The sequence below is a fragment of the Nannospalax galili genome, unplaced genomic scaffold (assembly GCF_000622305.1).
Source record: "Nannospalax galili isolate Female #2095 unplaced genomic scaffold, S.galili_v1.0 scaffold44, whole genome shotgun sequence".
Classification (NCBI taxonomy): domain Eukaryota; kingdom Metazoa; phylum Chordata; class Mammalia; order Rodentia; family Spalacidae; genus Nannospalax; species Nannospalax galili.
Window position 1 is genome coordinate 2,334,957 of NW_008355789.1, and position 26,060 is coordinate 2,361,016.

At 42.4% G+C, this 26,060-nt stretch overlaps 1 protein-coding gene across 4 annotated transcripts in view; it reads right to left on the reverse strand.

Annotated features, from left to right (window-relative positions):
• The window catches only part of Sbf2 (SET binding factor 2), a 412,775-nt gene extending 394,129 nt beyond the window's left edge, over nt 1–18,646 (reverse strand). For all 4 annotated transcript variants that reach the window (XM_029556331.1, XM_029556330.1, XM_008853457.2 and 1 more), the window contains exon 1: nt 18,443–18,646. In XM_029556331.1, the coding sequence (XP_029412191.1) occupies nt 18,443–18,497 (55 nt within the window). In that variant the 5' untranslated portion in view covers nt 18,498–18,646. The remainder of the gene's footprint in view (nt 1–18,442) is intronic.
• Between the last annotated feature and the right edge of the window lie 7,414 nt (nt 18,647–26,060).

The window sequence follows — 26,060 nt, forward strand, 5'->3', positions numbered from 1 at the left end:
GGAGGAAATTGTTATTAAAATGTGAAATATAAACATTTGAGGGGAAAAAAGAAACACATGGTAGCAAAAACAAGTAGGTTAAAGTTACATCTAGGAAGATATATTATCCTCCAGACATTCCATTTTCATGAACTGAACAGTAACACTGAATACTACTGGCCTTCTTAGCTCAGCTGCATCAGTATTTCAGTGTTTACACAGACTGACTATAGATTTTTCTCTCATTTTTACAGATTTACTGCTATTCCTGGCTATTTCTGAATGCTTACAAACAATGACTAATTTTACTAAGAGCCTTTTTACTGCATCCAATCTGACTAATTCAAATACAGAAAGAAAATTGTGACCCACAAAATTAAAATGAGTTGGCTTAGAAGAGCACTGGCTGCTCTTGCAGAGGACCCAGGTTTGGTTTCCAGCACCCACATGGCAGCTCACAACCATCTGTAACTCCAGTTCCAGGAGATTCAACACCCTTTTCTGACCTCCACAGGCACTGTATATACATACAAGTCAGTAAAATTAAATTAAATTAAAATGATAAATCAAGAAAAAGAATTCTAAGGAAAAAAATGTTTTACCAGCTTAAAAAAAAAAATCACTGAACCACCTTTTTCTTTGATAATTTCACCTCAACTAAGTTCATTAGTTATCAATAAACTTTATAATTCCCTCTGAACCATACTTTTCTTGGTGAAAATGTCATAGCCATACTAAGGGCAAGTGGCCATGTTTGGGATCATGTGACTTCACCCTGTTCAGACATAACTGGACAGGACTGGCACCAAAAGGACAACCCATGTACCATGTACTTATGTACTCTACCTCAAAAAAAAAAGGAAAAAAAGTCGACTGGATCAATGAACTCTAGGCCAAGAAACAGGAAATACACAATAATGCAGAGGTGTCAAGAGTCACAGAGAAAGGCAGCAAGTGCAAATCATGAAGGATCTGTACCTGCATTTTGGGCTAGCTCCATGAGACCACTCTGGGAGCCTCATATACTATGTTGTAGTGCTCTTTCTAATTATTTTTATTTATGAGTGTTTTACCTGCACGTATGCAAGTGGAGCACATGCATGTAATGCCCAAGGAGACTGGAAGAGGGCATCAGATCCACTGGAACTGAAGTTTCAGATCACTGTTAGCTGCTGTGCTAGGAACTAAACCTGGGTCCTTTGCAGGAGCAGCCAGTGCTCTTAACCACTGAGCCATCTTTCAAATACCCATCAACATTTTAAAAGGTACCAAAACGTAACTATTTTCAAGAAGAAAAATAAGTCTTTTTTCTTCTTTTTGAGACACTGTGTAGCCCTGGATGACCTAGAACCAGGCTGGCCTCATACTCAAAAGAAATCTACCTGCCTTTCCTCCTAAGTGCTGGGATTAAAGGTGTGGACCAACACTCCTGGTCAAGTCTTTACAGAATATTTATTCTAAGAATATTTGAGGTAAATACACAGACCTACTATAATTCCAAGATGTTGGGTAGGCATGTCCTCTGAGACAGCCACTCCTCCCATCCATCAGTCATGAGGGGGGAAGGGTCTAAGGACAGAAACTGAGGGCACTGGGAAGCACTAAAGACTCTGGGAAAAAAGGCGAGAGTCACCATTTTGGCTAACCCTGCTGTCATGGGGACAGCTGGTGGGCTGCGGATCTCAAAGCTTAGCCCAGATATAAAAACAGGGCCCACAGGTGATCAAGCCTTTGTAAGTAACCCTTTCCCGGACATCATAAACCAGACAAAAACCCAAATAACATATCTTCTCGATTGTGATAGTTGGTGTTAGGACCCTGTGACCCTGGGATCCCTCATAGCCCATGCGGGTGGGGGTGGGGGGTGTTGGTGCAACACAAGAAACGCAAAGCAAATAGCTACTGTTGAAGCTTTTTAATAACAATTTTATAGGTAAGTGAGCCTATTGGCACTTACTGCTTTTAGCTCAAGTAACATCCAATTCATACTAAATTCAGATATCCAAATAGTTATTTACGTAATAGGAATAATTTACAGTTATTAAAGATTTTATTTTTAATATTTATTTTATGTGTTATGTGTGTATTGCCTGCGTGTAGGTAAGTGCACCTGTGTCGTGCAATGCCCGCGGAAGACAAAAGAGGCTGTTGGATCCCCTGGAACTGGAGTTACAGACAGCTGTTAGCTGCCATGTAGGTGCTGGGATTCGAACCCAGGTCTTCTGCAAGAACAGTGTTCTTAACCGCTGAGCCATCTCTCCAGCCCCAAAGATTTTATTTTTAATCGTGTCTGTCTGTGGATATGCACACTTTTGAATAAAGGTGCCCACAGGGGCTAGAAGATGTTGGATCCCATGCAGCTGGAGTTCCAGGCAGTTGTTGAGTAGCCGACGTGCGTGCTGAGAACAGAACTCAGGTCCTCATCAAAAACAGTAAGTGAAGCTGGGTGTGGTGGCACACTCCTTTAATCTCAGCACTTGAGGCAGAGGCCAGCTTGGTATACATAGTGAGTTCCAGGTCAGCTGTGCTACAGGGAGACCCTGTCTCAAAACAAAAAACAACAACAACAAAAAAGCAGAAAGCACTCTTAACTGCTGAGCCATCTCTCTAGCCCCAATTTATAGTTGTCATTACTCTATAATCCTATTAGTATTTGGTTATTGGTCTTCTGCCATTCTGGAATGTGTACTAGTAGCACAAGAATCCAGAAATTAAAAAGAACACTGCAGCCGGGTGTGGTGGCGCACGCCTGTAGTCCTAGCACTTGGGAGGCAGAGGCAGGCGGATCTCTGTGAATTCAAGGCCAGCCTGGTCTACATAGTAAGTTCCAGGACAGCTGGGGCTGCAGGGAGACCCTGCTTCAAAAAGACCAAAAACAAAACAAAACAAAACACTGCATACACTGTTATGAAATGGTCCAACTGCTTTGGGAAAAGATTTGGTCATTTCCTATCAAATGAAACCAACAACAGTCTATGACCAGAAAATCAACTGATAGGTATTTAATCAGGAGAAATAGAGGAAAAAAAATCCTTTTTCACAATAATAATGTTAACAGCAGTGTTTTTAAAAACTTCAATTTAGCGCCAGCCGTGGTGGTGCACACCTGTAGTCCCAGCACTTGGGAAGCAGAGGCAGGTGGATCTCTGTGAGTTCAAGGTCAGCCTGGTCTACACAGTGAGCCAGTGGGGGATACAGGGAGACCTGTTTAGAATAAAAAAAAAAAAAAAACTTCAATTTAGCTAAATACTAGAAACAGTTAAATTGCCCATTGCGATGGCTAATCCTGGGTGTCAACCTGACTGGATTTGGGATTAACTGAAATAAGAGAGATATTGATTGGATCATCTGAAACTGAAAGACAAGCCCTAAATGTGTTACCTTCTGATGGAAGCCCGTATAAAAGACCATGGCAGAGGAGAGCGCTTGCTTTTTGCCTTTTGCCGCTTGCCTTCTCTCTCGCTGATGAGTTCGTAGCATCAGTTGCCGTAGACTGAAGACTAGCTGACCTTTTAGAATTCATCAGACCTTCAGCACCAGATTGAGACTACTGAGACATCCAGCCTTGTGGACTGAGCGACTACAGATTCTCAGCCTCCCCAGTGTGGTGCAGCCATTTTTGGACTACTCAGATTCTATCCTGTGAGCTAAGCTAATAAATCTCTATGCATACCCTGACTTATATACCCATCAATAGAATGGATAAGCAGACAGGTTTATTCACACAATCAAATATTACAAAAAAAGGGGAGGACAAATTTCTGATGAAACAATGTGGTTACATTTCCAAAATGTGCTGTGTGAAAGAACACTGTATAAAGAAGTATATGCCACATTACTATTGATGTGATGCTCTAGAATAGGCAAAATTAATATGTGGCAGAAAAAAATCACAACATAACCCTGACTACCTCTGGGAGGGTGGCAACAGAAAATTAATGGGAAGGGGCATAAAGGAATATTTTGGAGTAATGGAAATATATCTTGAGGGATTAAGTTACAGGATAAATTACTGATATTACCACAGTACCAACTATATAATCTTGAGTACATTATTTAGCATCTCCAACTCTCAATAATTTTGAATACCTTAATTGGCTATTGTGTGAAACTAATGAAATCAGACCAACAAGTACATAGTACCTGATAGCATGCATTACTAGTTGGAATTGTGTGTTCCACTTTTCACACATTTAAAAAAGGCCTGAATTATTATGTAATTCAGTTCATAGTATGACAGCTTTACCAACTGCTATACTATCCACATTTTCTTCAGTTTTCTACAACCAGATTCCTCAGACATGCAATCTGAATAGTAGCAATAAAATGGAATTAGGGGACAGGACACAGGAAAGTATTATGAGTTTCTGGCATTAGTTAACTTGTATTTTAAAAATTCTTTAGTTTTTCCTCTATCCTAAATGAATTTTACTGATTCTTCTCATTTCAAAACAGAAAAGTTTTACTACCTCTAATTTTGAGCATATTTTGGTTTACTCAAGCTAAAATTATTTGGTAGAACATCTGTCTCAGAATGAAAACAGTAACATTCTTTTCAAATTCCAGAGAAGACCATGTGGGACAATTATATAAAGCATCCATAAAATTCACTCCAGTCCTAACTGCTACTTTCCACTGCAAACTCACTTTTATTTCCAAGTATGCTGGACAGTTGATTTCTCTCTGAATGTTATTAGGGTTAGTTTAAGCTGGGAAAAACAAACAATGCATTGACCTACAACGAGATAACATTAACTATAAGCAGATTTATTTCATTTAAAAATTTTTGCTCCCCTCCCACACACAACTTGTCATTTTCTTTAAACAATAATTTTCCACTACAATTTCTTAGATCTGTTTGTTTTGGTTGTTTTTTTTTATTTTTGAGACAGAGTCTCCCTATAGCCCCAGAAAGCCTGGAACTCAGTATGTAGACCAGGCTGGCCTTGAACTCACAGAGATCCATCTGCCTGTGCCACCATGCCCAGCTCTTCTTAGATCTGTATTTTAAGTGAACATTATGACAGAATATTTACTAGAAAGAAAATAACTTGCGATTTCAAGTTCCCAAACAAGTTGTGTTTTTCTGAAATCATGTTCATTGCCCTTATAAATTAATACTGTATATAAAGAACAACAATAGATCAAGGGAAAAGATGACATCTATGTAATAGACTCATCAATGGAAAATACAAATCTTACCAGGGAAGATGCAAATTCTTTCTCTTAATCTGTTACAGAATTCACTGGAAAGAAAGCCCTTAAATACCTACTGGATTAGTCTGCTAAAATAATAACAGTATCTCTGTTGAAAGGACTTTTTTGGGTTTTTTTTTTTTTCAATTTCAAGAATTTCTCTACTCATAGACTACTTAAATATATTTGGCCCAGGCCCTGAAGGAACTCTTTCAATCTAAATAAATCAGACATAGACCAAAGGGAGGACTGGAATTTTCACAATTCAGATTTCTGGTTTTAAATGCCCTTTAGATACAATAAAGGCCAAAGACAACTACCAATTTTAAATGTTTCAGATCTATAACCTGAATTAAATGTAAAGTCTGATTTTGAACCAATCCCTTAGCATCCTCATCTTCATGAAGCTATGAAGTTGTCTCTGATTTTGCTTAAGCAATGGCTCCTATTAAGCAAGACTTTTTGTTTGCTTAATTAAAGTCTCCATCAAGGGAATGGGCATATTCTTCTACTGCTAAAATAGCATAATCTTTATGGAAGACAATTTAGTGTACACCTAAAAACTATAGAAACTGTTCTTTTGGCTTTCAGAAACAACTGGAACCAGAGGTATAAATGATATTTCCAAAGTCTGTCTCCTGTTTCATTTTTGGCTATCTTTGCCCTTAGGCTGTGTTCATTATTCAGACTCTTGAAACACATCAGGGAAAATATTCCTTGGCAATCTCAGTATTCCTGTCATCCAGGATAGGCTGTGTTTGTTCAAAAAAAAAAAAAAAGGATGGCTCTAATTGGCTCCACTTAAGGTAGAGGTTAGGGTAAATTGAACTGTTTCAGGAACTCTCTGAGGAGACAAACATAAACAAATGTCTACATTCCCCATTATAGAGCACCAATGACAAAGCAAAGTATTATTCTACCAAAGTCCAACTTGGGGAGCTAATGAGTTTACTGGGATTACTTACCCCAAAACAGCCACAACACCAAAGTCTCACTTTATATAGCTACAAAACCATATCCTACTTCCAGCTAACCTTCCAGAGTCATACATTCTAGCACTTCCCAAGACCACAAGACTGACTCCACATGCAATTAGGCAGAACTACATACAGCTGGTTAGGAGCAGCCAGAATTTCAGGTGAGGGTCCAATGACCCTCCCACCCCCTTGTTCTATGAAAGACCGGGGTTCAAATCCCAGCACCCACATGGCAGCTAACAACTGTCCCTAACTCTAGTTCCAGGGGATCTGACAGCTTCTTCTGACCTCCAGGGGCACTGCACAACACAGGTGCACTTACCTACATGCAGGCAATACATGCATGCACATAAAATAAAAAAAATTAAAAAGAAAGAAAGAAAGAACCTCAATAATCAACAAGCCCTTCTCAGGAGTCTCTGGTACAGCTGCTCTAAAGAAAATAGTGGCTGTTTCCCTCAGAGGATAGACAATACAACACAGACTAACACTTTACTGTGGACATAAGAACCAGAAAGACAATTCCCTAAAGAAGCAATGCTAGGCAGAAACTTTATAGATTTTCATATAAACACACATATCATTTGACCCAGCAACTCTACTTCTAGGAATTAAAACTTACACTATTAATTGTATTCCAAACACAATTATTTCATAAAAATTAGCTTGCTCGGGGCTGAAGAGATGGCTCAGCGGCTAAGAACACTGATTATTCTTGCAGGAGACCAAGGTTCGAATCCCAGCACCCACATGGCAGCTAACAACTGTCCATAACTCCAGTTCCAGGGGATCTGACAGCCTCTCCTGTCCTCCACGGGCATTGCATGACACGGGTGCACTTACCTACATGCAGGGAATACAGAATACACATAAAATTAAAAAATTTTAAAAATTAAAAAAATTAACTCGTTCAATCTTCACAACTCTGAAGCAAACACTACTAGCTACTACTATCTCATTTTGTAGATGCAGAGACAGAACAATTAACTAACCCAAGGCCAGAAATACTCAGAGACAAAACTAGGAATTAGACCACTTGGATCCAATCCCACATTTTTAAAATTATTATTTTTATGTGCATGAGTATATTGCCTGCATGTAGGTAGATACACACGTGTCCTCCAATACCTGCGGAGGTCAGAGGAGGGTGCTGGCTTTCCCCTGGCTGGAGTTACAGATAGTTGTTAGCTGCCATGTGGGTGCTGGGCTTTTAACCCATCCCATATTTTCAACTTCAGTATTACCACACTTTATTTCCCCTCTATCTACTTATCTCAGGAAATTAAGGATGAATGCAAAATTTTAGCCAGGATTCATCACAGCACCATTATAATTATAAAAATTTGGAAATAAAAGTCTATAATGGATTTACAGGTGAAGTTAGTATATATATTAAATTATATATTAAGACACTGTCCTAGTTTGTTCTTCATTGCTGTGACAAAATACTCTGACCAATACCAACTTGGGGAGGAAAGGGTTTATTTGTCTTACATCTCCCAGGTCGCAGCTCATCAGGGAGCCCAACGTAGGAACTCAGGGCAGGAACCTGGAGGTAGGAGCTGGAGCACAGGCCATGGAGGAACACTGCTTACTGGCTTGCTCTTCTGGCCCCTGCTCAGCCTGCACCTGCCCAGGGGTGGCACCACCCACAGTGGGCTGGGCCCTTCCACATCACTCATCAAGATGATGCCCCTCAGATATGGCCACAGGCCAGTCCAATAGAGGCAATTCCCCAATTGAGGCTCCCTCAACCCAGGTGTGTCAAGTTGACACTAAAGCTATCCAGCACAGACACTTAGCTAATAAAAACATTATGTTATATATAGTATGTGGAAATTTAGGAACAGGTACTATGGCCTTGTTTTTTAAGAAGTACAACACTGGCACCATATGCACGTACATGCAAATGATATGTATGGACGCACACACAAGTCTCAGCAGTATACCGCTTTATCTCCACCACGGTGACAAGATCAAATAAGACAGAACAAGGGGGCAGCACTTGCAAAGCTAGGGTGGGCAAGTCTGATTCCTTGGACTGATGCCAAGTAGGTCATTCTAGCTGAGGTTTACTTATCTGCCAGTTATCAGCTACTCACACAATTTCCTTGGGTCTTGTAAAAATTTCTCAAGTAGCATCAAACTTCATGACCTACAAGTAAACCCTTGGTAAACACTGATTTCATCATACCATTTCTTTAAAATTATACATTTAAAATAGTCCTTCGGGTAAATCCATAATACATACATAAAAGAAAATACTGTTTTGTTTTTGTCTTTGAATTAGATGCTTTGTTAACTAATTATTCTGTTTAATCATAAAAAAAAACAGGCTTGCTACATAAGGGAGTAAAGCAGAAAGGACAGGACAGCTTTCTGAGATCATCATAACTTAACTACACAAATAAATCAGTCCAGGATCTAAATGTTTCTGAATTCAGAACATTGTTTTTTAAAACTGCTTCAATTAATTTCATACATACAGGTAATAAAAATAGTATCATTATTCAGATTAAAATCAAAACAGAAAAGATCATATCAATTAAAAATACGATGCTTGTGTAGCTGCACCTTGGTTTGTACCTGAATGCTATGAACATGTTTCTAGTTAACATCAAAGCTTTGTCAATGCTGGGACAACAGGTACAAAATCAAAGATGCCCCATGCCATAGCACTGTGTTTGTGTCCCTTCTTGTGCTGACTTCCACTATTGTAGCCCAGTTAGTACTGGTGATTAAGAGCAAGGAATAGGGGCTAGAGCTATAGTTGATAAAGTGCTTGTCTGGCATACACAAGGCCTGGTTCAAATCCCGAGTACTGCAAAAAGAATAAGGAACAGAGTATCTCTGGAGGCATAGTTCTGATACCAACCATCCAAAAAGGAGACTAATCCTTGGCCAGAATATGAGATTCAGGAAAGGGACCTTACATAGGCCTTATGGGAATGGAATTAGCTACCTGGTCTCATGCAGGTTTTAGACACTATCAGACATGTTGAAAGAAAAGGTAAGTTTTATCATGATACCAGACCAGAAAATAAGTAGGCTGATACCCTCTTAAGAGACCACACCCCGGAAAGGAGTAAGATATTCCTTGCAAGCCAGGCAAATGACTTACAAATCATTCTCTGGCTTCATTGCTCTTTTGTCTAAACTTCTAGAAAAATCTTATTTCAATGCTCTAGTCTTGTTTCAGCAAATGTCTCAGAAAATAAAAGGATGTTTGGTACAGGGAGAGAGTTGGGCCACAATGTTAAGGAAAAGTGTTAATCCATGAGATCACAGAAGAAACAGAACTGAAGTTCTGAGGTCAAGTCAACTTTTCCCATACAGAGGCTTTCCTTACACTGTCAACTCTGGAGGGCTGAGGTTTTTTTTCATCAAAAGAACTAGGAAGTTTCTGCACTGGTGCTTAGAATCAAATTTACTGTGCCAAGCTGGATGTGGTGGTACATGGCTGTAATCCCAACACTCAGGAGGCATAAACATGTGAATCTCTGTGAGTTTGAGGCCAGCCTAAACTACATAGTAATCTTAAAAAAAAAAAAAAAAAAAAAAAAAACCAGAAGCTGGGTATGGGGCACACACCTATAATCCCAGTACTCAGGAGGCAGAGGCAGGAGGATCTGAGTTCGAGGCCAGCCTGGTCTACAAAGTGTTCCAAAAAGATTAAAAAAGAAAAAAAAGAAAGAAAAAAAAAATCTAGAGAGACAGATATAGTACAAAGCTCTCAACTTTATACGTTTGAAAATTTCATAACAAATGTGTATTGCTACAATAAGCTACAAAACAAATGAGCAATCTGTAAAGGAATATACACCAGCAGTGTGCAACGGAGTCAGAGCTGAGTCAAAGCTGAGTAGAAAAACATGCAGAGGGAGTACAGCTCAGTGGCACAATGCGTGCTTAGTTAAGGTCCTGGGTTCACCCCAGGACCAAAGGAAGAAGAAAGGAAGCATAAGGGAAGAAAAAGAAAACAGATAAGCAAAGATTCTAAATCATAGAAATACAATTCGAGAGTCAGAGAACATGGGTAAGTCAGATACTAAGTCTACAAGGAGGTAGATTTCAACACTAAAACAGTGTTTACTCCCTGAAAGCTAATTCTCTGTTGGGGCATCATGGTGGGCATAATGACCATTTTTCCATGATTCTTTCTTACAGAATACAAATTGTATTATATATATTGTATTAACTTCCATGCCTTTCATTTCTAAAGCAGAATAAAACCTTATTAAAAAATTTTTTACTCATGTGACTTTTCATTCACATTTTTTCTATGTTTTAACAGTGTTTAGTTAAAGAAAAAACAGGGTTGAGGATATAGCTCAGTGGGGGAGGAAGAAGGAAAGGAGGAAGGAAGGAAGGGAGGGAGGGCACTGGGAACTGAATCTAGGGCCTCAAGCATGCTAGACAGTGCTTTACTACTGAGCTATACCCATAGCCCTTTTCCTGTTTTGTTGTTGTTGTTGTTGTTTTTGTTTTTTTGGTTTGAGGCTAAGTTGACCGGGTTGGCCTTGAACTCATTCTGTAACCCAGGTGTAAGCTTTGAACTTGCCATCCTCCTGTCTCTGTCTCCCAAACAGTTGGGATTACAAGGTTGTATCACCAGGCCTAGCAAAGAAATTATAATGCAAAAGATAAAGAAATCCACGTGAGGTGCACGGCAAAAATTAAAATTATGGGGGCTGGAGAGATGGCTCTGTGGTTAAGGGCACTGGCGACTCTTCTAGAAGACTCGAATTTGGATCCTAGCACCCACATAACAATTAACAACCCACTATAACTCCAGTTCTAAGAGATCCAATGCCTTCTTCTGGCCTCTGTGGGTACTGCACAGCACTGGTGTACTAACATACATACAAGCTAAACACTCATTCACATAAAAATAAATCAAAAAAAATTTTTGTTAACTAGAATTATGCTGCCACAAATTGCAGAACACTGGGGGCTACCAGACACTTGAAGAGATAAATAAGGACTCTTCCCTTAGAGGCCTTCAGGGATTCAGGGAAAGTCACCCTCCTGGCACCTTAACTTCAGAATTACCCACCAGAATTATGCAAGAATAAATGCTTATTTTTTTTTAAGCCACTAAATTGTTGATAATTTGTTATAGCAGCCCCAATGATGGAAAGCTAATGTATAGCTATCGTATAATACACCATTAAGTACTATTGTTAAGACACTCTGGTGGGGGGGGCTGTTTTTATCTTTTTCAGACAGGGTCTGTCTCAAAAAAACAAAACAAAACAAAACATATCAACATTTTCCAACCAGATATCACAATGATGCTGTCACAATTATATTGCTCAAACAGGTAGTCCTAATCTGCTGCCTACAATTCCTATCATTTCTCCTACTAAATTTCTGCAATTCAGTTTATAATACAACATTCCAACTCAAACGATTAAGAGTTACAATAATCCTTATGTAAATTCTCAAAAAATAGCATCATGAAGTAGAGTGTCAGGACACTTCCAGTCCAGAATCTGTCATAGAACAGTTGTGTTAAATACAAGAAGGGAACCTTTACTGCTTCCTCATCTCTACATTGTGTAGAAATACTCTACCTTTGACTGTAAAGCCCTTCATTAACTGCTCCTCTTAACGGTCCCAGTCAGCTATACCTGACAAAGAAATATTCCTTCACTTTCTATGACTCTGAATTCTGCTATCTATCTCCACCAGGTATGTGGATTGCCAACATAAAACTGAAAACTCAAATTTATAGTGATTTAAGTATATAAGGTTCTAATAGTTCGTTTTTTTTTAATATTTTTTTATTATTTTTATTTTTTTATGTGTGAGTGTATTGCCTGAATGCATGTGAGTGCACCCATGTCTTGCAACGCTGCGGAGGTCAGAAGAGGGCTTCGGATTCCCCTGGAACTGGAGTTAAGGATGGTTCATAGCCGCCATGTGGGTGCTGGGAACCTGGGTCCTCTGCAAGAGTAGTCAGTGCTCTTAACTGCTGAGCCATCTGTCCAACCCCAATAGTTCATATTTTTAAAAGATCCAGATCCAGGGGCTGGAGAGATGGCTCAGCAGTTAAGAACACCGGTTGTTGTTGCAGAAGACCCAGGTTTGAATCCCAGCACCCACATGGTAGCTAACAACTGTCCGTAACTCTGGTCCCAGGGGATCTGACAGCCACTTCTAACCTCCGTGGGCATTGCACAACACGGATGCACTTACCCACAGGCAGGCAATGCACGCATACACATAAAATAAAAATAATAAATAAAATATAAAAAAATAAAAGATCCAGATCCAGTCTGCCATCTAAGCCTTTAAGTACGAAAGCCAGGCGTGGTGGCATTCACCTTTAATCAGCGTTCAGGAGGTGGAGGTAGAGGCAGGCGGTCTCTATGAGATGGAGGCCAGCCTGGTCTACATATGAGCTCTAGCTGAGATGGAGCTACAAGGAGACCCTGTCCCAAAAAATTAATTGATGCGAGTTAAAAATTACGTATCCCAAGTTCTTTCTAGCTTTTTGCCCCAATATCCCTACTATGTAGACCCTTACCCAAGATGGTTGCTAGAGCTCTAGCTTTTATGAGACTATCAGGATAGAGAGAAGTGGAGAACACACACCCTTGTCCTTTGAGAACACTTCTGGTACGCTGCATTCATCATTTCACTTATACCCAAATGGCCAGAACCTAGTCATGTGTTTATATCTACTATACGGAAAACAATCTTTCTCTTCTGCACAGCCACACTACTAGTCCAAAAATCAGGGGCTCGGCCAGGTGTGTTGGCGCATGCCTGTAGACTACAGTCCCAGCACTTGGAAGGCAGAGGCAGGTGGATCTCTGTGAGTTCAAGGCCAACTTCGTCTACGTAGTGAGTTCCAGGCCAGCTGGGGCCACAGGGAAGCCCTGCTTCAAAAAGACCAACAACAACAACAACAAAAAAAAAATCAGGGGCTCTATCACCAACAAGGAAAAGAACAGCTTTCAGAGAGAAACAAATATATCTCCCAAACACACCAAGCACTTCCATGGTTCCTTTCTCATCCCCTCAAAAATGGTGTTCCCCAAAGCTTGGCCCTTGGTCCATCTATTTCTGAGGACATCTATACAAATATCAGAGTTCTATCTACTCTAATGACTCCCAAGTCTGTGCTCAGTCTCTGTCCTAGCTTTTAAGACTTCATGGGAGGTGGGGTGGGAGGCTGGAGAGATGGCTCAGTGGTTAAAAACACTAGCTCCTCTTGCTGAGGACCTGGGTTTGGTTTCCAGCACCCACATGGAAGTTAACAGTCACCCGTAACTCCAATTCCAGAGGATCCAATGCTCTCTTCTGGCCTGTGCAGGCATTGCACACATAAGGTGCACTTACATATGTGCAAGCAAAACACTCATACACATAAAAAATAAAAATAAATATTACTTTGCCGGGTGTGGTGGTTGCATGCCCTTAATTCCAGCACTTGAGAGGCAGAGGCAGGTGGATCTCTGTGAGTTCCAGGCCAGCCTGGTCTACATAGTGAGTTCCAGGCCAACTGATACTACAGGGAGACCCTGTCTCTAAATAAATAAATAAATAAATATCTTTAATTTTAAAATAAATAAATAAATAAAAATAAGACTACTTGAATGGTACCGTGCAACACTGTCCTTCAGGGCATGACAAGACTGTTAGCATCTTAACGAGAGTAGCTGTGATTACTCACACAAGACCCTGAAAAGGAGCTGAAGGAGAGTCATCAGGTCCTCAACTGAAATTAGGGCCACTGCCCTGACCCCTGCATGTAATCCTGCCTAGTTACTTATTCTTTTCTTCAGATCTGACAATCAGCTGGCTATTGATAATTAAATCTTCACCTGTTTGTACTCCTGTCCCAACTACTGAAATATTCAAATGATAGCTCTACCTCAATTATACTCAGATCAATTTTATTCATAATCACCAAAATCTGGAAGCACAAATGTCTACCAACTGAAGAGGGATGAACAAACTGTATTATTCCAGCAATAAAAAGAAACAATGTATGTCTGAGGCTGGGGATTCAGCTCACTTAGCAGACTGCTTGTCCAGCATACAGGAAGCCCTAAATTAAATCTCTAGCACTACATAAACCAGGCTTTGTGATGCAGACCTATAATCCTGGCACTGGAGAAGCAAAAGGATCCAAAGTTCAAGGTCACCCTTGGTTACAGAGGAGTCTGAGGCCAGCCTGCATGTCAGGAGAAAGGGAAAAGGAAAAAGGAAAGGAATAATGTGGCAGGGAGTTCAGTGGGAGAGCATATGCTTAGTTGAACCCAGGTCAGTGCCTGGTTCAATCCTCAGTGCCAATGGGAAAAAGGGAGGCAGAGGGACAATTACTAACAAATCCAATATAGATAAGTCTCATTCTGTGAGTCTAAGTGAAAAAAGCCAGGCATAAAAAAAAAAACTATGATTCTATTTATATACTACTCCAGAAAAGACAAAAACATACAGACAGAAAGCAGTTCAGCAACCACCAGAGGCTAGGGAGGAAACTGCAAAAGGGCATGAGAGAACTTTTTGTAGGGATGGAAATGTTCTATATCTTGATTGTGGCAGTGACCGTACTAATGCGTGTGTGGTGTGTGTGTGTGTGTGTGTGTGTGTGTGTGTGTACACTTTGATCTTTTTGAGACAGGGTCTCCTATAGCTACCGCTAGCCTGAAATTCTATATAAACCAGGCTGGCCTCGATTTCACAAAGAGCCGCCTGCCTCTGCCCCCCGAGCACTGGAATTAAAGGTGTGTACCACCACACCTAGTGCTAGTGTATATATTTGCCAAAAATCACTTAACTGGGCATTAAATTTGTTGTACCTAAATTACGCTTGAATAAACTACATAAAACTATCCCAAACAGAGATTACAATATATACAACATTCTAGGTTTCACAAAGAAAAAAAGCAAAGAAATCAAATCTTCCCTTTCTTTGGTGAAGGAAGGAGAGTAGTCACAGCTTAGAGGTGAAGCATGTAGTATCTCAAGGAGCTGCAGGGAGTGGGAGGAGGAACCGTGTGATAAGAGAATGGCCAAGGCCAAACATGGAGTCCAACTGGCATGGAGCACTGAGATGCAAAGGAAATGAGTGAGGAAAAGGCTTTCACAAGAGCAGCCCAGCATAGATCACAGCTTGAGTGTGTCCACAGACAGTGGGGAAGCCAAAATGAAGAGTCAAGAGCCAGAGCAAGCTGGGGAGGCCCTCTGTCATGGCAACCTGGTTTGGGCTCTTAGATCCTAACAGGGCTGGAGGAGACAGAGGAGGAGATGAAATGAAGAGGAGGGGACCCTGCCTCAAAAAACCAAAAGAGAACGATGGAGACATGTCCACAGAGCACAGAAGCCAGACGTATGGGTTCTCACTGGTCAAATGATGAAATAATTTAAACATCAAAATAAGTGGCCTAAATATTTGTGTTCTCCCAAAATTCCTATTTAAATCCTAACACCCAAAGTATCAGAACTAGGAGATGAGATCTTTGGAAGGTAATTAGGTCATGGGGGTGAAACCCTCATAAACAGGTTAGTTCCCCCACTTTTTGTTTTAATTTAAATATATATTTTTTTATTTTTTTAGAAGCAGCATTTCATTACAGCTTTAACATACTCAATAACAGTTTCCGAGCAAAGATACATCTCTTTCAAAAGTGGCTATAAATTTTTTAGGTTTGCTGTTAAATTAATACAGTTATACAATATTGAACTCAGTATCACCCCTGTAAGCCATAAAATTGAATGAGTTTTTAACCTTTAAAAAAGATCTCTATTTCATTTTAAAATATACTGTTTCTTAGAGTTCCTATTAAGTCCACGTGGCCCTTTTAGCCATGTGAGGTTAAAATGAGAACATGGCTATAAGCAAGCACGCCCCCAACTAGACTTCCAATTTTTGGAGCTTTAATTTTAGACTTTTCAGCCTTTACAACTGTGAAAAGTCCATGTTTATGTCTCCCAGCTTATGGTATTTTGTTATAGCAACCCCAACATACTAAATCAAACAATAGAAATATAATTCATTGGGGGCTGGAGAGATGGTTCAGCAGTTAAGAGCATTGGCTGCTCTTGCAGAGGACCCGGGTTCGAGTCTCAGCACCCACATGGTGGCTAACAGCCATCTGTAACTCCAGTTCCAGGGGATCCAACACCCTCTTCTCACCTCCACAGACATTGCATGACACGGATACACTTACACACATACATGCAATATACTCATACACATAAAATAAAAATATTTTTTAAAAAGAAATATAATTAACAGGAACATATGTAAATCTTGAATCCATACAGGTACCAGCGTATGATGAATCCATTAAAAATTTGGTGAGTACTTAGTTCCAAGGTACTCATCACAAAAATCATTAACTTTATAGTGGAGAAGCCTAGCAGACACTGATCACAAGTAATCTAAGTGAAAATCAGCAATGATGAAGTACAAGTATGTGCCACCCAACAGAACAGTGAGCCTCCCTTTTGTGATACACCTACCCAGTGTACGAATCTAACCTTGAGAGCAGACAATCCTAAACTGTGGGGCAGCCTACAAAATAACTGACCTGTCGAGTCATGAAAGACTGAAGAGGTGTAACAGAAGAATGCAACACGTTACTATACTGACTCCTTTTGCCAGTAATGAAATTAAAAGCACAATCAACAAGACTTGAACTATGTCAACGTGAATTTCCTACTTGGGTGACTGTACTGTGATTTCACATAGGGCAATGTTCTTGTTTGTATAAAATTCACACTAACCAATTCTGAATGACAGGCCATGAGGTCAGCAGCTTCCTCTCAAAGTGTGCAAAAAAAAAACCATTTTGTACTATGCTTGCAATTTTTCTTCAAGTTTCTGATTGCTTCAGAACTGTGGGGAAAAGAACAATGTAACTAAAAAGGGAACAGACAAAAAACCAAACTGACTCTCCATACTGTCAATCCTTGTAAGACAATAGACTATGCAGAATGACTAAAAAAAAGACATGACATTTTGGAGCAGCCAGATGATTCTCTAAATACAGCCCAAATCCTTCTCTTTTATTTATGTATTTATCTACTTATTACTATTGTGAGTATACACATGATCTTGGGGGAGGCATGTGTGCCACAGAGAACACATGGAGGTCAGAAGAGAACTGTGGAATCGGTTCTCACCTTCCATCTTCTTTACATGGGTTCCTGGCCCTGCAACTCCTTCTAACAACTGACCTGAATTAAGTAGTAGTGAGCAATAAAGGAAGGATTCCTTCTCTGGAGGAAGTTCATAGGGGATGAATAATGAAAGGGACAGTGGATGAAGAGTGGGTAGAACAATGGCACTCTGGTGCTATCAACGTCTAACCATCAGCAAAATACAATCTCAACTTCTCCTCGGCCAAATGATGAGGCTGGAGAGCTGGTAACTAAAATTCCTTGCGATTGGGAGACGGGAATTACCCTGAAATAAAAGCTTTCCCAGCTCACCTTGGAATTACATTATGCTTATCTATACAGTAATATAGGTACAAACACGAAAATCAACCTGCATGAACCCTCGACACTCTTGGTTGTGCAAGTGTACTTTAATTCGCCAATTAAAGTATAAAAAGTAATGCATCTGCCAAATGACTCCTTGTGAAGACATTTTTCTGACGAAGAAAGAACTAGAAGACATTATCGCCAGACGAGAGCACCTGCAGCGGTGGGCGGGCTCTCTCCACTTGAGTCATTTCATTCCGACATGCCCGTCACACGTGTCCCGAAAGAACAGATACCACTTCCTAGCAATGCTGCAAAGTGCATGGATCCTTTGGCCTTTGTGCCAGGCGTTCGGCGGGGGCCCCGGAGAGATCGGGGCGGGCGGCGGCGCTGGACTCTCTGCACTTCCTTTCCGAGAGGACAGCCCCCTGCGTCACTCGTTACTCACTCAGGATGCAAGTTTATCCCTAGGAACTTAGCACAGTTGGCTCCCGCCCGTCCAGCCCGGCACGAGGGCGCTGCCCCTGGTGCAACAATCCGCAGCGCGCGCGACGGCGCCCGGGCTCGTGCCCGCCCGGCCCAGGCCGCCAGCCCCAGGCGCGCAGACGCGGCCTAGCCTGCCCCGCCGGCCAGCGGTTCCCTCACACGCCCACCACCAGCCAACGAGGCCCGGCCGCGCTTCCAGGCCCGGCCCCGGGCGGCCAGAGGGCCGCTCCTCCGTTGGGGGCCCGGCCCTCCGCCTCCCCGCCTCTCGGCCTCGACGCCCGGCCCCGCGGAGCCCACTGGACAGCCGCCGGGGGCGGAGGCGAGGCCCGGGGGCGGCGCCCGCCCCACACCCTTACCTGGCTTCTCGTGGTCGTAGCCTACCACAATGAAGTAGTCAGCCAGCCGGGCCATGGCCGCCGCCGCCGCGCCTGGGAAGCGGGTCCCCGTCGCCGCCCTCGCCGCCGCCGCCGCCCACCCGGCCCGGGAGGGCTCAGCATTTTCCACTCAGCGGCAGTAACGGCAGCAACGGCGCTTCAGCCATGTTTAACACCCGAGGCCCGTAGTGCGCCTGCGTCGCGCCGGGCGCCCGCCCCGCCCCCACCCCTACCCACACCCACACCAGAGCGGGTTCGGCTATCTGTAGTCCGGCGTTCGCGAGCCCACGCCGCGCTCTTCGGCCGCTGGGGCCGGGGGGACTCGGGAAGTAGGCGGCAGGGCGCGCCCTCGCCACGCGCCTCCCCACCCAGGCCGCGCGCTCCGAGGCCCGGCTGCAGCCTCGACGCCGGTTTCCCTGTTCCTTATTTTCCTGGGGCAGGGGGTCCTTCCTTCCGCCTTCTCTACCCCCTTTTTGCATTTGAGAGAAAGGGCGTGAGGGGTGCGGGGTCACTTGGAGAGTTTGCTCTTTGCCGCTGCCTCCTACTAGCGGCACAGATGAGATTCTCCCGCCCTCGGCTGGAAGCTTGGAATTTGCACCGCTAGAGCTTTTGGCTGCACGTTTCCTGTTTATGTTGTGCAGATGGGAATTTTAGATACATGCCACCGAGCAGGCGGGGGAGGGAAAGACTTTTGCGCAATCCTCGGAGGCGCCTTGGATGGCAGGGCCGCTTGGGCAGGGGGCGGTGAATTTGGGCTTCCCCCGGAACGCCCGAGGGAGTTGCAAGTGTACTCCTCGAGGAACGCGGCATCCCCGGGATCCTCCTGAAATGGGCTGGTCTCTTCCCCTGGGATCTCCGCCCGCTGGGGTTTGTCTTGAGGCGAACCCTGGGCTCTTGAAAAGCGGGTGGTGACTTCCAACTTGCCCTGCGTAAACACGCCACACAGTTCGTGGAGCTTCTCGTCCAAAGGATTATCCAAGTCGACTGCCTTTCTGTCAGCCCCTCTCGTGAGCTTTTAAATTTGGTTGGCACGATACTTCGATTGAGTTTTGTCGTCACTTGTATTGAGAGTTTGGAAATCATGTTCATGGGTACTTGGCACTCTCCGTTGGTCCTTATTTACACCTAAGAGTTGTTAAAGTATCTAGTATATAACAGATGCCAACATGTTTGGTGGGTAAGTATGCAATCTTCCCCCTAATGGCCAGCAGAAAGCTGCAGTGACTGGAACTCAGAATCCAGAGGGCCATTGTCTCAGCTGCCGAAAATTTACTCTTGATAGACTGGTCGGCTTCTGCGCCAACTTCCCACCCCCACCACTACCCACTTTGGTGCCGGGAATTTAGGGCCTCACACATGCTATACCACTGAGCTATATTCCCAGCCCAAGTTCAGCCTTTTTTCATCATACTTTTGAGAGGGTTGGGCTTTTAGAAGAACCGAAACTGAAGGAATACTTTAACCCTAGGACCTCGTTTGTATACTGCTAATAGTCAAACTGAATCTTAGGTAACTGCAGCCATGAGAAGATAGATTGATTTTTCAAAAAAACCTCCCACCGTACCTCATAGAAATTTTCCCAATAACTTCTTTGGGAGCTCTCCTAATTTGAACCCTTTTCTGTAATCTTACTTCCTGATCAGGCAGCCCATGCCACAGCGTACCAGCCCAATACAAAGTCCTTCCTTAAGTCAAGAGTTGTCCTATTTCTTCCATTGTGTTCCCTGAAGCTACCCAGTAGGGACTCCACATCTTTGTATGATGTTTGAGTCAATTATGTTTCTTCCCAATTTTTCCTTTTTTTAAAGCTGTGATAAGAGCTGGACATGGTGGCATATGCCTTTAATCCCAGCACTGCGGAGGTTTGAGGCCAGACTGGCCTACATAGCAAGTTCCAGGCCGGCTGGGACTACTGGGAGACCCTGTCTCAAAAAGACCAAAATAATAATAACAATAATAATAATAATAATAAATAAATCTTTTTTAAAGTTGGCGGAAGTGAGTACTTGCTGGTCTTGCGAAGGACTCAGGTTTGGGTCCTACCATCCACATCAGATGGCCCATATCCTTCTATAACTCCACTTCTGAGAGATCCAACACCCCCTTCTCGCCCTTATGGGCACTAGGTATGCGCATGGTACACATGCATACATACAGGTAAACACCCATGCACATCATATAAAAATCTTTTTTTTCTTTTTTTTTGTCTTTTTGAGACAGGGTCTCCCTATAGCCCCAGCTGTCCTGGAACTCACTATGTAGACCAGGCTGGCCTCGAACTCACAAAGATCTGCCTGCCTCTGCCTCCCAAGTGCTGGGATTAAAGGCCTGTGCCACCACACCTGGCCAAAAATCTGGTTTTTTTTTTAAGTTGGAGTAAAATTTAGATATTGTAAAATGAAATGTAAAATTTAGTGGCATTTGGTGTAGGGATGACTTATGAACTAGAATCTGGACTAGTGACTTTTAACCTTGCACCAAAAAACCATAAAAGTCACTGAACCATGTGCTCTTGTGACCTGGGCACCTAATCTTGATTCCTTGGAACCTCAGTTTGCTGGTCCACCCAAAAATAATGAATGGGGCTGGAGAGATGGCTCAGTGGTTAAGAGCACTAGCTGCTCTTGCAGAGGACCTGGGTTCGGTTCCCAAGGCCCACATGGTGGCTAGCAACTATCCATAACTCCAGTTCCAAGAGATTCAGTGCCCTCATCTGACCTCCAAGGGCTTTACATGCAGGCAATACACACATATAAAATAAATGAATAATGAATAAATATGGGTATACTTGAGAATTAACATATCAAAGCACTGAAAGGCAGGGCATGCATCATGCAGCCTCACTGAAAACAAGAAGATTGAGAAAGAACTAGGGATGAAAAGGCAAGATTGTCTGATGAGATGAGAGTGGATTCAATTTGTAGCTCCCCAACTGAAGCTGGAGAAATGGTTTTGAATAAAATTATGGTTGAGGTGTGATTGGAGGACACAGTTTGAAAGCATTATTCCAGGGCACAGTTCCAAGAAATATCTGGGAAAACGGGTGTCCTCCAAGTTTAGGCCCACTCTTAAAAAACTGAAGTCAAGAGTCAGGGTCTTTTATTCAGGTAATTGTAATGTGGCGTGGTAACACCCCAAATTAGAACATCTCATTGTTAGACAATGACTACATCTCTAGTTCCAAAACATTTTCTTTATCAAAAATCTATTTTTAAAATATTTTTATTTTATGTGCATGAGTGTTTGCTTGCATGTATGTAAGTACACTACCTGTGTTCTCCTGAAACTGGAGTTACAAATGGTTGTAAGCTGGGTGCTGGGAACCAAACCTGGGTCCTCTCCAAGAACAGCCAAGCTCTTAACTGCTGAGTCATCGCTCCAGCCCTTACGGAAAACCTATTAAACAGACATTACCATGTCCTTCTCTGGCCTCTGGCAATAACCAGTTTGCTTTCTGTCTCTCTGGATTCGCCTGTGTGGATAAATAGAATTGTAAAATATGTGACCTTTTGTGTCTGAAAATCTTGTTTGGTGTATTGTTTTCCAGTTTTATTCATACTGTAGCATCAGTACTTCCTTATAGTATTACATTAGAGTATCAGTACTGTCCTAGTTTGTTTCTTCATTGCTGTGACAAAACACTCTGACCACTACCAACTGGGGGAGGAAAGGGTTTATCAGGGAGCCCAAGCTCATCAGGGAGCCCAAGGTCGGAACTCAGGGCGGGAACCTGGAGGTAGGAGCTGGAGCATAGGCTGTGGAGGAACACTGCTTACTGGCTTGCTCCCTGGCCCGTGCTCAACCTGCTTTCTTATGCATCACAGGCCCACCTGCCCAAGGGTGGCACCACCCACAGTGGGCTGGGCTCTCCCACATCACTCATCAAGAAGATGCCCCACAGACATGGCCACAGGCCAGTTCAATAGAGGCAATTCCCCAGTTGAGGCTCCCTCAACCCAGGTGTATCAAGTTGACACTAAAGCTATCCAGCATAAGTACTTTATTCTTTCTTATGGCTAAGTAATATCCCACTGTGGTTATGAACTGTATTTTGCTTATCTACTGATGGATTTGTGGACTATCATCTCTACCTTCTGTCATGAATAGTGGCACTATGATGATGCATATAAAGTGAGTATTTGGGGCTGGAAAGATGGCTCAGCAGTTAAGAGCACTGATTGCTCTTGCAGATGACCTGGATTCAAAGCCCGGCATCCACGTGGTGGCTAATAACCATCTGTAACTCCACTTCCAGGAGATCCGATGCCCTTTCTATCCTCCACAGGCATTTCATGACATGGGTGCACTTGCATACATGCAGACAATACACGCATACACATAATATGAAAATAAAGTAAAAAAAAATTTTTTTAAGTATTTGAGTACTTTCAATTCTTTTGGTATATTCTTAGTAGTACTACTGGATGGTATTGAATTACATCTAGTAATTCTAATTTTAATTCTGATTTATCCACAGTGGCTGCATAATTTTACAATCCCACCAGCAATGAACAAGGTTTTGATTTATCTATTTCATTCTCAACACTGGTTTTACTGTTGTTTTTGCTTTATAGCCATCTTAATTGATATGAATTGTTAACTTTTTAATATTTTATTTTTATTTTTTATGTTTACTAGTGTTTTGCTTGCATGTGTGTAAGTGTACCAGTGTCATGCAATACCCTCAGAGGTCAGAAGAAGGCATCAGATCCCCCAGAACTGGAGTTGCAGACGGTTGTTAGTTGCCATGTGGATGCTGGGAGTCAAACCCGAGTCCTCTGCAAGAGCAGCCAGTGCTCTTAACCACTGAGCCATCTCTCCAGACCCTGAATGTTAACTTTTGTTGTTGTTCTTGAGACAGAGTCTCACTATGTAACCCAGACAGGCCTTGAACCTTCTAGCCTCCTGTCTTAATCTCCCCAGTACTGGAATTAACAGCATGTACCACCACCATTCCTGGCTAAATGAGTATTTTCTGTGATCTTGATTTACATTTCTTTAATGACTTGTGATATTGAGCATCTTTTCCTGTGTATGTTGGCCATTTCTAAACCTTCATTGGAAAAATGTCTATTCAGGTCTTTTGCCTAACCTCCCCTATCCCTTTAGGGATCTATGGGGACCACGTCCTCCCCCATGCTAGGCAAGCTGTGTTCATTAAGCCATACCCATGGCCCTGTTTGTCTTTTTGCTTGCTGATGTTTGTATATTCTGAGAATCAGGTCACTATCAAATATAAACTTGAAGATACTCTGTAGATTGTTGTGTCATCTTCTTGATAGTACCCTTTGGCTCACAAAAGTTTTTAACTTTGATGAAGTCCAAACTTTTTGTTTGTTTTCCATGATTTTTGTGTCATATCCAATACTTCATTGCCAGATTTAAGATCACGAAGATTTCTTTCTGTGTAAACATTACATAGTGATAGCTCTTGTGTTTAGGCTTTTGATCCAGTTTGAGTTGACTTTGTAACAGTTCTCATTTTCCTTTTTGTATTTTTAGATTTATTTTTATTTGTATGTCTATGTGTATTTGCCACATGTGTGCGTGTGGGTGCCTGCAGAAGACAAAAGAGGGCATCAGATCCCCTGAACCTCGAATTACAGGCAGTTGTGAGCAGTCCAACGTGGATGCTGGGAACTGAACTTTGGTCCTCTGGAGGAGTGAGCATCCTTAAAACTGCTGAACTCTTGCCTGTGTGGTGGCGCATGCCTTTAATCCCAGCACTCGGGAGGCAGAGGCAGGCAGATCTCTGTGAGTTCAAGGCCATCCTGGTCTACATAGTGAGTTCCAGGACAGCTGGGGCTACAGGGAGACCCTGTCCCAAAAAGACCAAAAAAAAAAAAACCCTGCTGAACTCTTCCTCTAGCTCCCATTTCACTTTAATTTAAAAAAAAAAAAATCTATTTGCTAATATTGACCTGTTTGTTTTGCATTTTTCTCCTGATGCTGGGGATCAAACCCAGGGCCTAGTGTGTATTAGGCAAGCACTGCCACTAAGCTACAGTCCCCAGCCTGCAAATATTAGCTTAAATTATTTTAACTTTTTTACCTTAAAGTTGTTTTTAGACTTAGAATCAAACACTGTCTGTCCCAGGTATATTTTATCTTTAAGGCCTTAGGTAGACTGCCTGATTTTTATAAATGAATGTTTATTTTACAAAAGGGATTTTCATATATCACAAGGCAGATGCTGAAAGGCAACATATTTAGCATCCACCAAAGCTGTACTTTGCTTTCTCACCCAACAACTGCAGGGCTGCTGAAACTGATAAGCCCTGACAAGGCAGCCTGATTGCTGAGGTTGGCTGAAGGCCATTCCATCCCCTAAGATAACCACCATCATCTTTCACCAACAAGGGAGCGAATAAAGCAAGCCCAGATTTGTTTTGCTCAAGGCTGGCAGGAACTGCAAGGGAGAAAGGTTATGCAGCACAGTACTGAAGCGGACACAAGGTAAATGCTCATCTCTTTCCCTTAGAAGACAAAATGGAGCTGATAATCAGTGAGCATGATTTCTCAGCCTGTTACTCCTACAGTGGGCTGTCTTGGGGTAAGTGGTTTAACTGTAGTCATTTCAAGTGTTTCCTGTGGTTAGCCACTACAGTTCAGAGAGGCAGTATGAGACTTAGACTTAACCATATGTCCACAGGCACGACCAGGGCCCCTTCAAATTGCTTCTATCAACCCATAACAAAGAAGACAGAAGGCTGTGGTGGAAAATTCCCTGATCCACTGCCAAATCTTCAACCACTCAGTTGCCTAAGCAAGAAACTTAATAATTGCTACCCTTAATGCTGGTCTTTCTCTCAGCCTCAAATTCGTCATTCCATCCTATCGCTCCTACTTCCTAGATATATCCACCTCCCACCTTGACTATTGTTAATAGTCTCCCTACTGCTGTCCCTGTTCATTGGTTCATATATTTAAAATATATATGTAAAACTTCTTCTTTTTTTTTTTTTTTTTTTTTTTTTTTTTTTTTTTTTTGGTTTTTGAGACAGGGTCTCCCTGTAGCCCCAGCTGTCCTGGAACTCACTATGTAGACCAGGCTGGCCTTGAACTCAGAGATCCGCCTGTCTCTGCCTCCTGAGTGCTGGGATCAAAGGCATGCGCCACCATGCCTGGCTCATATGTAAAACTTTTTTAAGATTATGTTTCATGTATTCCTGGCTGGCCTAGAATTTATCATGTAACCAAGGATTACCTTGAACTTCTGATCGTCCTGGCTCCACCTCCCTTCCTGGGATTATAGGTATGCACCAGCATACCCAGTTTATATGATGCCAAGGGTAAAATCCAGGGCTTCATTGCATGCGAGGCAAGCATTCAACCAACTGAGCTACCTTTGTAGCCCCTATATGTAAAACTTAAAGACAAGAAGCAGGCTATTGACCCAGTTTTAAAATTGAATTGGGGGAGGGGGGCTGGAGAGATGACTTCCAAAGGACAAGGGTTGGGTTCCCAGCACCCACAAGGAAGAGCACAGCTCAGCTGTAACTCCAGTTCAGGGGGCTCTGGCGCCCTCTTCTGGCCTCCATGGGCCTTGCAACAGTATGGTACACATATATACATACATGCAAGCAAAACACTCATAATC